The sequence below is a fragment of the Petaurus breviceps genome, unplaced genomic scaffold (genome assembly GCF_028583685.1).
Source record: "Petaurus breviceps papuanus isolate PSGF00001 unplaced genomic scaffold, PetGlider_PUasm1.0 90775, whole genome shotgun sequence".
Lineage (NCBI taxonomy): Eukaryota > Metazoa > Chordata > Mammalia > Diprotodontia > Petauridae > Petaurus > Petaurus breviceps.
In genome coordinates, this window is record NW_027187342.1 from 566415 (window position 1) to 579148 (window position 12734).

Genomic DNA, 12734 nt, shown 5'->3' on the forward strand with positions numbered 1-12734 from the left:
TATTAAAATTGAACTATTTACATTCCTACATGGAAAAATGATCATTGTAACTCATGAGACTTTTCTCAATGAGGATAGTTGAAGTGAATATATATGTATACATACATATACATGTTTGTATAGGAGGGTATATGTGTGTATAAATATATATGTGAGTGTGTGCATATGTGTGTACATGTATACATAGACCAAGGGCACAGGATGGGTCAAATATGAAGGGATGATATCTTAAAAATAAAACTAAGAGGTGAGAGAGGAATATATTGGGAGAAGGAGAAAGAAAAAGATAGATTAAATTATCTCATATAAAAGAGTCAAGAGAACACTGTTACAATGGAGGGGAAGAGCAGGAAGGTGAAAGGGAATGGGTCAACCTTACTCTCATTGAATTTGGCTTAATGAGTATTTGGAATAACATACACATTCAATTGGGTATCTTACCCTACAGGAAAGCAGGCGGAAGGGGATGGGGGGGGGGGGGGATAGAAGGGAAAGCAGATTGGGAGAGAGGGTAGTTAGAAGCAAACACTTTTGAAAAGGGACAGGGTTAAAGTAGAAAATAGAAAGAGTGGGGAGCGGGATAGGATGAAGGGAAATATAGTTAGTCTTTCGCAATATACTTACTATGGAAATGTTTTGCATAACTACACATATACAACCTATGTTGAATTGCTTGTCTTCCCAGTGGAGGTGCTTGAGGAGGGAAGAAGGAAAGACTCTGGAACTAAAAGTTTCAAAAAACAAATGTTAATGCATGTTACATGCAACTGAGAAATAAGATATACTGGCACTGGGGTATAGAAATCTATCTTGCCATACTAGAAAGTTGGTGGGGAAGGAGATGGGGGAGGATATAAGAGAGAACAGATTGGGGGAATGGGGTATTCAGCAGGCTTGCTATTTTGGGGTGGGGGGTAGGGGAGAGACGGGGAGAAAAGTCTGCAACTCTAAATCTTGTGGAAATGAATGTTGAAAACTAAAAATAAATAAATATATTGTTTTTAAGGGGCAACACAGAAGCAGGAAAACTCCATGAGCTCCCCCCATAACCACCTCAAATACCTATAAAATATGACTCTAAACAAATTTTAGAGCTGCAGAACACAGAGAGTGACAGAGAGAAACAAATCTCTCACTGAAGGCAGCCCAGCAGGAAGGGTGAATCACCGTGCTGGGAGCCGAACCCAGCTCCACTTGAGCCCACAGTTTTAGCCCCTTAGTAGCCCCAACCAGCAGTGGCTAGAGTATACTAGGGAGAGTGGATCACTAGCAGCTGTGGCGGCTTTCAGAAATATCAACCCATAAATGCCAAAGCCAAAGAAAAAGGTCAGTGTAGAACTCTGTTGGAACTGGGGGGGACAGAGGCACAGCAGCCATGCAGCCACCTCCACATGGCTGCTTCAGAGCTCCTGGCCTGCAGATAGTAGGGGGGCCAAGCAACTATTCAGAGAGAAATCACTCTTCTTTTAACCTACCTGGATCTGGATCGCGGTCTTGGGTGGTGGTCCTAAGGTATGTGACTAGTGAGACAGAGCATGTGGGGTCTGTAGAGACGGCACCCTCCTAATAGTTCCAGCAGCTGTGAAAACCCCAGAGATTTGGGAAAAAGCTCTCCACTCTGGAAGCAGAGTTCTACCGTGGCAAAAAGCTCAAAAGTCAAATAACTGAGTGGCAACATGAACAAGCAAAGGAAGCAAAGCAAGAAAAGCAATCCAACTTTAGACTCCTTTCTTGGGGACGAAAAGGATCAAAGCATGGAATGGGAGCAAGACACTGAAGTCAGAACTGCTGCACCAAAAGCTTCCAGGAAAAAAAAGAATTGGTCACAGGCGATGGAGGAGCTCAAGAAGGATTTTGAAAATCAAGTAAAAGAAGTGGAGGAAAAATTGGGAAGAGAAATGAGAATGATTCAAGAAAATCATGAAAAGAGAGTCAACAGCCTGCAAAAGGAGACCCAAAAAAAGTTCTGAAGAAAATAACACCTTAAAGTGTAGACTAATTCAAATGGCAAAAGAGGTCCAAAAAGCCAAAGAGGAGAAGAAAGCCTTAAAAAGCCAAATTTGCCAGATGGAAAAGGCATTTCAAAAGCTCACTAAAGAGAATAATTCCTTCAAAATTAGATTGGAGCAAATGGAAGCTAATGACTTTATAAGAAGTCAAGTTACTATAAAACAGATCCAAACAAATGAAAAAAAATAGAAGGCAATGTGAAATATCTAATTGGAAAAACCACTGACCTGGAAAATAGATCCAGGAGAGATAATTTAAAAATTATTGGACTACCTAAAAGAAGCAAGAGAAGCACAAGAAGGTAAACAGGGAAAAGAAATCATAAGGAACTTACCAAAGTTGAACTATTTACATGCCTACATGGAAAAACGATAATTGTAACTTATGAAACTTTTCTCTGTATGAGGATAGTTGAAGGAAATATAAATGTATATACATAAATAGGTATACATACATATATATGTCTATATAGGAGGGCATATGGGCGTATGAATACATATGTGAGTGTGTATATATATGTGTGTGTACAGGTATACATAGACAGAGGGCACAGGATCAATTGAATAGGAAGGGATGATATTTAAAAAGGTGGAATTGAGAGGTGAGAGAGGAATATAATGAGGGGAGATGGGGAGAGACAGAATGGGGTAAATTATCTCATATAGAAGAGGCAAGGGATAACTATTACAATGGAGGGGATGAGAGGGGGATGATGGAGGAGAGGGCAGGTTGTGGGGAAGGGTAGTTAGAAGTATAAACTTCTGAAAAGGGACAGGGTCAAAGTAGAAAATAGAACAAGTCGGGGCAGGATAGGATGGAGAGAAATATAGTCTGTATTTCACAATATATCCACTATGGAAATGTTTTGCATAACTCTACATGTACAACCTATATTGAATTGCTTCTCTTCCCAGTAAGGGTGGGCGAGGATGGAAGATGTCTGGATTTCTTCAGCTTATTTAGAGGCCATATTCCTTCCTGGTACTTATATTCTTCATTTTTTTATCTGCTTATTTTCAAGGTCTTCAAGAGTTTTCTTCCTCCTGAGATCTTTGATAATTTCAGTCATTTTTCCTTATTGCTCACTTTCTGACTTCCTTTTATTACAATTCTTCTGGGGATTGGACTTTCTTCCTGGAGAATTCATGTTTCAATGGCCTCAATCACTGCCTTAAGTGATTTTGAGAGGATAGAAGTAGTCCCAGCTGTATGTCAGTTCTCTTTCCTTCAGGTATAACGGACACTGCCATACACTGGCATCCGATTCCAGTTTTCTCAATTCTCTAGCAAAGTAATGTTGAAGCACAGAGAACTGCCATGCTGCAGTACCAGTCTCCTAGGCTTCTGCCTTTTGGCTTTCCATAGCACAGGGAGTCGGTAGGGGGGAGAACTGAGTTCTGTTGCAAGCTCATGGATTGGTTTGTGCAAACCTGGCTGAGCATAGTGGCTAGTAATGGAGGGAATGCTGAGTAAACACTGTAGGAGCTAAGGATTCGTTTTCTTTTTTATTAGTTCACCTTGTTAGCTTTCCTTATGTCATAAGTTATAGAAACAGATGAAACTGCTTTATCCCTTACACATAATTCCTATTTTGAAAGAGTTTCAGAGGTCATAAGGATTAGGGAAAGTGGCTAGTCCTTAATTCTGTCAGTCACCTAATTTAGAAGTCCACATCAGATATCAAGTCAAGAAGTGTTTATTCATTAAGCACCCACTATATGCCAGGCACTGTGATAAGAGCTGGAGTTACAAAGAAAGGCAAAAATAAGGAACTTATTCTTATAAGGAACTCACAATCTAACAGGGAAGACAAGTAAACAAATATGTATAAAGAGGTTATACACACAACTAAAAGGAGATATTTCAGAGGGAAGGCACTAATATTAAAGAGAACCTAAAAAGAGTTCTTGTAGAACATGGGATTTTAGCTGAAATTTGAAGGAAGCCAGGGAAGCCAGGAGGTGGAGTTATAGAGGGAGAGCATTCCTGACATGAGGGATAGGCATAGCCAGTGAAAATGCATGGAATCAGGACATAGAGTGTCATGTGTAAGGAAGAGAAAAGAGGCTAAAGTCATTTGATCACAGAATATCTGTGAGTTCCCTGAGGACAGAAATTGTTTTTTGCCTTTCTTCATATCTCAAGAATTTGGCAGAATGCCTGGTACATAGTAGGTGCTTATTAAATGCTTGCTGATTTCACTTTAGTAAGGTTTAAAAAGATTAGAAAAGTAGGAAAGGCTATGGTTATGAAAAGCTTTAAAAACCTAATAGAGGATTTTATATTTGACTCTTTTTAGGTTATAGAGAGCCAATTGAGTTTATTGAGTAGAGGGTTTACATAGTCAGACTTGGGCTTTAAGAAGATTGATTTAGATAGCTGGGTTGAAGAGAATCTTGAAGCAAGGAGGGCAAGCAGAAGGCTAGTGTAATAGCCTAGGAAGAAGAGTGATTAGGACCTGGACCAAAGTGATAGCAATGTGAGAAAAAGAGAAAGGGTTATATACAAGAAATATCACCATAGAAATGTATGATTAGAAAAGGTGGGCTGGTTAAATGGCATATATGAGGCAAAGTAGATGGACAGCCATCTATACCCCACTAGAACCCTCAAAATGAAAAAAAAAGGAAGGCATACTAGTCAGAACCTCTGTAGAGGAACTATGTAAGAACATGGACAAAAATTATACAGGATGAAAAGGAAGAGGTCAGTTATAATCTGTACCAATGGAGGAAAAGTCTCATTAACAAAATGTCAAATCCATTGAAATATGACAAGTAAAGAGTGGTAGTATAGTACTGAATTTGTAGTCAGAGGACCCATGACCTGAGCTCTGCTGCTTACTAGCAGTGTAATCTGGGGGTGGTCAGTTTAATGTCTCCATGCCTCAGTTTCCTCATCTGTAAAATGAGGGGGTTGGATTAGATGATCTATAAAGTCCCTTTCCAGTTTTAAATCCTATGATTCCTAAGAAAGTAGACTGTACAATAGCAAGGAATGTGTCATTTCTTTAATTAACTTCATCAAATATCTTGTATAAGGTCTGACACACATAGCAGAGACTCGAAAGTGCCATCACCAAACACTCATTAAACTTACCAACTTTCAGAAAAGTTTTCAGTTCCAAAGGTCGGAGCACTGGCTGTTTCTCTAAACGACCATAAGTTTCTGCTATGTTCTCTACTTCCACTTTGGGACACTTAAACAACTCATAAGTCCCATCCCGGTTCTGGATAAAGCTCCGGGTGATTTCCAAGGGCATCTGATCACAAAGACAATACCAGAAAAGAATTAGAAGGGACAAATCCTTACTAAAGGAGATAGATAATTCAATGATTTAAAAAAAAAAAACTCTTACTAGGTTCGGTATACTCAATGTTTGATTTCTCCTTTTCCTTTGTACCTCAAGATTATTCTGTCACCAAACTCTGCCCCCTTTTCTGCACATTATATACATCCATGCTTTACTTTCTGCATCCACAGTGCAATCCTTAGTGTGAACCAAAAAGAGTTCATTATCTCCAGTAATCACTGCAATTTCACTCTGGTCTACTTACCTCCAGTACAATTCCCTGGATTGTAGTCAAGTTTATTTTTTCATATATCATTCTGACTTATCACCTGTCTCCTCAAAACTTTTCAATGGCTGCCCGTCTCCCACCATTCCAAAATAAAGCTCTTTGCCTCACTTTTTTATTGAGTTCTCCTCCCTCCTTACCCTCTTCCCTCCATCCCATTTCAACCACACCTAGAAACTACTTGTGAACTGCCCTGAGGTAATTACTGAAGTCATGGTATATCTGCAGTGCCCACACAAACTATACATAAGCTACTACAAATCACATATAAGCTACATGTCCACTACAAAAGTTGGTTATCTTTCTTCTGGGGATGTGATATTACTTATCAGTGTAATCTGGTGTTGAATCAGTTGCATTACATTAGCCTTTCCATTGTAAAATTAACCCTCAATTAATAATATAATAAATCCTTTTTCTGACCAAGCCTTCAATACTCACCTGAGGGAAAGTTTATAAATTGCTCAAAGATCTCCTCAGGGAGTGAAAAACACTAATAGATGATTATCTAAGTGAATTTAGCTATGACAAGAACTCCAGTTCTGCAGAAGTTTGATGTCTAAGCCTTTACCTGCACATCCAGCATATAGTCTTTGCAAAGCCTCAAACACTTTTTTTTTTTGGAGGGCAATTGGGGTTAAGTAACTTGCCCAAGGTTACATGGCTAGTTTTTTTGTGTGGGTGTTGTGTCTGAGGCTGGAACCGAACTCGGGTCCTCCTGACTCCGGGGCCAGTGCTTTACTCACTGCGCCACCTAGCCACTCCACCTCAGACACTTTGAAACTGCCTACATTAAAATCAAAGCTCTCAGTAATGATCTGGAAATTAAATTATAACTCTCTTAATACTAGCCCAATAATTACTTGACTTACAAGTAAACACATAACAGAGAAAGATCTTCCCAATATCATAGGTTACTATATTAATACATCACTGCTAAATTCAATAGCGTTCTCTTAGAAGGCCTGGACTTCTGCAGTTTCTGATACTGCCAACTACCCTTTCCCCCATCACTATGTCCTGCCCTGCCTTCCATAACATTGCTCTTTCTTTGTGCTTCCCTTCTCTCTGATCCCTCTTTATCTCCTGGGCTGAATTACCAGCCATGACAACATTAACTGCCTTCCTAACCATGTATGTCTCCTAAGGATCTGTACCTGCTTTTCTCTCCATATACTTCCTCTTGGAAATCTCATCAGTTCCCATGGATTCAATTACAGACTTTATACAGATAAACACTAAATTTATATATCCAACCCCTGCCTCTCTCCTGACCACCAGTGCTATGTCATCAACTTCCCGTGGGAATGTCTTGCCCTGGACAGCCCACTGTCATCTCAAACTCAACAAGTCCAATAGGTAATTTATTAACTTACCCACAAAATCTGTTCCTCTTCCAAACTTCCCTATTTTTGTTGAGAAAACCACTAGGCTTCTCGTCATTAAGGTCTGCAACCATGGACTGATGTCCTCTCTATCCTTCACCTCTATGTCCATTTACTTGACAAGCCTTATCCATCCTATTTCTCACAACCTCTCCCATCCATTCCCTTCCCTTGTTCGGCACTCAAAACTCCTTACTCAGACTATTACCATAATCCACTAATTTGTCTGTCCACTTCCAGCATCTTCTCAAGCGTCTCCTCCACACAACTGCCACAACACTTCTGTGGTTTGATACTTCCTACAGGATAAAGTATAAATTCTTCAGTTTGGCATCTAAAGCTTTTCACAATCTGGTTCTAGCCTGCCTTTCCAGACTTACTTCATTCAACTTCATATTCTACATTTCATCAAACTAGATTATCTGCTGTTTCCTGCCTGAAGTTGGTGTCCCATCTCCCACTCAATGTACTTGCTGATATTTCCATGCCAGGGAATGCACTCTCCCCTCCTAAATTCCAACTCTTAGAATCTCTTAGCTCAGTTCAAGTGCAAGGCTTTTTTGATCCACCTAGCTGTTGGGATTCTCACCAGTGGTATGCTAGTAAATGCTTTACAGTAGCTCTCTGGAAAAAAAAGTATGCCAATACATTTTAAAGTTTAATCTGCAGTAATAACATTTTGTCCATACGATATTCATATAATTTTTTTTTTTTGCTTTTTGGAGAGTAATTGGGGTTAAGTGACTTGCTCAAGGTCACACAGCTAGTTTTTGTGTTAAGTGTCTGAGGCTGGATTTGAACTCAGGTCCTCCTGACTCCAGGGCCAGTGCTCTATTCCCTGTTCCACCTAGCTTCCTCCCGCCTAATTTTTAAGTCTAGATAATCAATAAAACAATTAATCCAGCCCTGATTTGTATCATTTGTTGATTTTTGAGGTACAAATGCTCATAATGAATATTTAATAATCAGCTCTTGCAAGTTGGTGTGACCTGGCTCCAATACACCCCTGGTTCCTTCTCTCCTCAAATAATTATGATTTTAGAGTTGGAAGGAATCTCATCAGTCATCTAAGTTCAATGTGTATCCAAAAAAGGAATCCCCACTATAGCATATTCAACAAGTAGCCATCCAGCTCCTACCTGAAGATCTCCAGTAAGGCAGTCAATTCCACTCTTGGACTTAACATCAAGTCTAAATTTGCCTTTTTACAACTCTAACCTATTGTTCTCACTTCTGTCCTCTGGAGCCAAAACTGAAAAAAGCCTAATCCCTCCTCCACATGACAATCTTTCAAATACTTGAACAGAAATAACCATGTCCCCTCCTAAGTCTTTTCTTCTCTAGGCTAAATATCCCCAGTTCCCTCAACCAATCCTCCTATGGCATATAGTCAAAGCCCTCCAATATTCCATGGACATTCCAGTTTATCAATGTCTTTCCTACACTGTGAGATAAAGGACAAAAATCCTATATGTATATTTATCTGAGTACACATTAAATCCTCCCAGGAATATGTAAGCTTTGTAAGGGAAAAGATTATTTTTCACTTTGTCTTTGTATTTTCATTGTCTTGTACAGAATAGGTTCTTAAAATATGCTTAGTGAATAAATAAAAATTTTTTCTTGATAGGAAGTATACTTAAATCCAAATAAGTCAAGTGAAGCCACCAATTTATCTGTATCATCTACAACTATAAAAAGCCCCCACAATTCAATCAACTGTTGCAATAAGCAACTTGGGTTGTCATAAAAGTTGGAGTTACAAAAGGTTTCATTTTGTAGAAGAGGAAACTGGGAGCCAGAGCAGCAGCCAAGACCCCACCCCAAGTAAGGAGTAGGATGAGGATTCCAAGTTGTGTTTCTCTGCTCCAAACCCATTGCTCTTTCAACTGTGCTACATAGGTTTTACCAAGAAGACTGTAACATGTAATAAAGTAATGAACTGGTATTTCTTTGAATAATAAACTTTTTTTTTAACAGCAGGAGAGGCCATCTTTAAAGGCAGTATCCCATAAGAACTCAACATGGCAAGAATCACACATTAAGATCTGTGTGTCTGTCACATTTCTGTGCTTTTTCTCCAGAGTTGTAATAACAAATTTCCCATACCTCTGGGGTGTCTAAGATTTGCTTAACCTGCAGGATATTTGTGATGTGCCAGGTGTATTTAGAGAAGGTCCCCAGCGGCAAGGCATCTTTTCGCACAAAAGCTGCAATTAAAAAGGGAACATGGTTAATAATCATAGCTGACATTTATATAGACCTTTAAGGTTTACTAAAAGCTTTACACAATAGTCTCTTTGATTACATTTATACTTAGTAAAGTGTTAATGATGCAATTCTTTTCTTTCTTTACATGGAGATTTGTAACTTTTAAAATAAATATTTCCTAGGAGTTTAGAAAAAAACCACAGGGACTGACTAAATTGGCAGAAGACCAAAGATTTCACTGTGGAATTCTTGCCATGAAAAGTTTGTTCAGAGCTGCTTTTGGTTTTTCTTTGACAATCACAAAGAATCATAGAATTTAGAGGTGAATGAGACCTTAAAAATCATCTCGATCATTTAGTACATTTTATACACAAGAAAACTGAGGCCTAGAGAAGTAAAGTGATTGGCCCCACGTTACATGGATAAGAATCTGGATACGAACCCAAGTCATAAAACAACAGGATCACAGATTTAGAGCCAGAAAGGAACTGGCCTTGTTATTTATCTAGTCCAACCTCTTTTTACAAATGAGGAGACTTAGGCTCCAAGAAATGAAGGGACTTGCCCAAGGTCATACAAGGTCTCACACAAGTGAGTAATCAGTGGCACAGCCAGGATTTCAACATTTCAAGGTCAGTGTTCTTTTATACCACCGTGCATCCTCTTTTTGACATGTAAGATATATGCTACTGTTATCTACTTCAGCTTTGGAATTTTATCTTTCTGCTTACATAAAAGTCATTACATAGAAAAGGCCCTGTCTTAAAAGAGTTGGTTATTACATGAATTTGCACATGCCAAGGTCAAATCATATCACCAAAGCAACTACATATACGAAAAATTTTCTGAACATGCTTTGCCCATAATATGGCTATCAGCCTTGTCTCCTGATACAAGCAATAGACAGGGGGTTCCAAAAGCCTTAGTGCAGCTTTCAGCTTTAAGAGCTTAATATTAAACTGTTTGATAGTTTAAAGCTCTTAAAGCCTAAAACTGCACTAAGACTTTCAGGGCTGCCTGTATAAAAGGGTTCCATAGGATGTGATCTGGCTAGCAAAAACAAAGAAGGGAAATGTATCCCTAAAATAAAGCTACATCTTAAGATGGAAGAAAAATCACCAACATAACCATTCAAGGTTTACGTCAAATAAGTTGTGGATTTCTCTACTCTGAAGGAGGCAAGTTTCATGTGGAAGACACAGAAAACGTTTGTGGTACTAATACTCCCAAATGCAGGGATTCATGGGAAGTATTATTTGAAAATTGAGGTCATAAACATTTTTATAAATCAACATCCTCTAATTAAATATTTACAGATTAAGCAATAAGTATTCCCTGCTATAGCTATCCTTAGGTGGCCTACCACTAATGATTTACCCCTTTAGACTGTGAGCTCCTTAAGGACAGGGACAATTAGTGACTGGCACAGAGTAAGCATTCAATAAATGCATGACCACTCTTCTCTGTCTTTTCTCCCTGATTTCCAGTTGCTTAATATGAAAGTTACCAGGCAGTGTCTTGAGATCTTTAAATTTAAAAAAAGGATAAAGCTAATAAATAAGTAAATCAAAATGAAGATGTAATGATACAAGTATGTTAAGTCTGAGAGCTATTTGGACCTTCAAAATAAAAATCTGCTACAACTCAAACCTGATAGCCACAGGAAAAAAATTGGTCATCAAAAAGCTAGTCAAATTCTAACCACTGTATACTATGATATTTGGAGAAGTAATTGTCCAGATCTAGAAAACCTCAAACTTCAGGATATGGAACTTTTTAGTAATACCACGTCATCCTTCTTAATTTTCCAGGTTTGAAGCTCCTTGAATCACTTGATTAAGCTGAATTATAATGAAAATGATCATTTAACAGTGTTCCAATCCCCACCCCATGTTACTTGCACATGACTCTGTAAGGCTGGCAGAAAACCACCACTGGAAGTTCCCAAATATAACTTCATATTTGATGCCATAAGGCCAGGAGATTTGATTAGTCTTCCTGAAAGATCCTGTACCTGTAGTGGAGTTAGGAAGCCTTTTTTTTGCACTTCCAACAGAGATTCTCTGCTGTAGAGCATCAAAGAAGGACTGAGGAATGTGGAACACCAATGGCTCTGGTTTACCTACAAAAAAATGAAAAGGAACTGAAGTAAAGAAACTAAAAGAACATTCTGATGGGGAAAATGGAAAAGGACATGGTATTAAAGATAATAACATTTTAAATTATTACTGTCAGTGAGGTTTCTTTATATAGAGGCAGGAGGGAAATTTATAGTTTGAATTGTTATCTCATCAGCTTTTGTTAGTGAAGAAAGGTTAAAATAAGTCAATATCTCGACTAAGTCAGCATCAACTCTAGACCTAAAGCTAGGGTCCCTTTTGATTATTTAAATATGCAACAAAATTTATTGCTTACTTACTATTACTATTTACGATAACAGACAAATCTCCACTATCAATATTTTTCTCTAAGTATGTCAGCTTATTTTAATCACCATATCAGATATGCAAAAAGCAGAAAGTTAGGGTCAACAAGAATTGGTCAAGGTTGAAACAGAAGGTTTAGGGAATGAATCCTGTAGATTCAGAGCTAGTCCAGGCAGGTAGAAAGCATTCAGGATCACTTGTTCTAACTGAATAATGCCCTCTACCTGCCTGCTTCATTCTTTATAACTCTTCTAATACTGTAGATGGCACTCCTAGTCACCCAGGCTTGAAAACTTAGTGTCACCCTCAAGTAGGCAAGATAGAACTAATTAGGTCTTATCGTTTCTACATTCATAACCTCTAATGTACACTTATCCTTCTCTCCACTCACACAGCCTCCACCCTGCTGGGAAGCATCACCTCACACCTAGACTATTATAATAGCCTTCTAATCCGTCTTCATTCTTCAAGTCTCTCCACTCCATCCTCCTGTCAGCTGCCAAAGTGATTTCCCAAAATGCAGGTCTGATCATGCCACACCACTACTCAATAAACTCCAGTAGTCTTACCTTTCCAGTCTTGCTAAACTTTACACCCCTCCCTCTCTACTACAGTCCAACTACAGGCCCCTTCCTGCTCTTCCTCTTCATCTGCTTATCTCCCCAACTCTGTGCCTTTTTATGGGCTGTCCTCCGTGTCTGCAATGCATTCCCTCTTCATCTCTCTCTCTTGAATTCCTAGCCTCCTTCAAGAGTCAGCTCAAATCCCATCTTCTGGAAAAGGTATTTCCTGGTCCGTCCCACATCTAATGCCTTCCCTCTGAAATTACCTTTATTTACAACATACATGTAGGCATTTGCATATTGTCTCACTCATTAGAATGGGACTTCCCTGAGGGCAAAGGGTCATATTTGTGCCTTTCGGTGTATCCCTTAGTACGTGTCTAGCATAAAGGGAGCATTTAATAAATGCTTGTTGACAGCTGGATGTGTTCTACCAAATACTAATTTCTTAGTTTATATTTCAAGACCTGACACCTGTTATCTCAAACCTTCCCCTATTTTTACACTCTAGCTTATGCTCCATTTCAGTCACGTAAATCTGCTTCCATTCTCAGGACATCA

General features: G+C 38.8%; 1 protein-coding gene across 4 annotated transcripts in view; it reads right to left on the bottom strand.

The window, feature by feature from the left end:
• The window catches only part of CUNH2orf42 (chromosome unknown C2orf42 homolog), a 163941-nt gene that overhangs the window by 136197 nt on the left and 15010 nt on the right, over positions 1-12734 (bottom strand). For all 4 annotated transcript variants that reach the window (XR_011164602.1, XM_069068850.1, XM_069068849.1 and 1 more), the window contains exons 6-8: positions 11199-11306; positions 9083-9183; positions 5110-5272 (exon numbers count right to left, since the gene is read on the bottom strand). Coding sequence is in view for 3 of the 4 variants with exons in the window: in XM_069068850.1 (XP_068924951.1) it covers positions 5110-5272; positions 9083-9183; positions 11199-11306 (372 nt within the window). In the remaining variant the exon portion in view is untranslated. The remainder of the gene's footprint in view (positions 1-5109; positions 5273-9082; positions 9184-11198; positions 11307-12734) is intronic.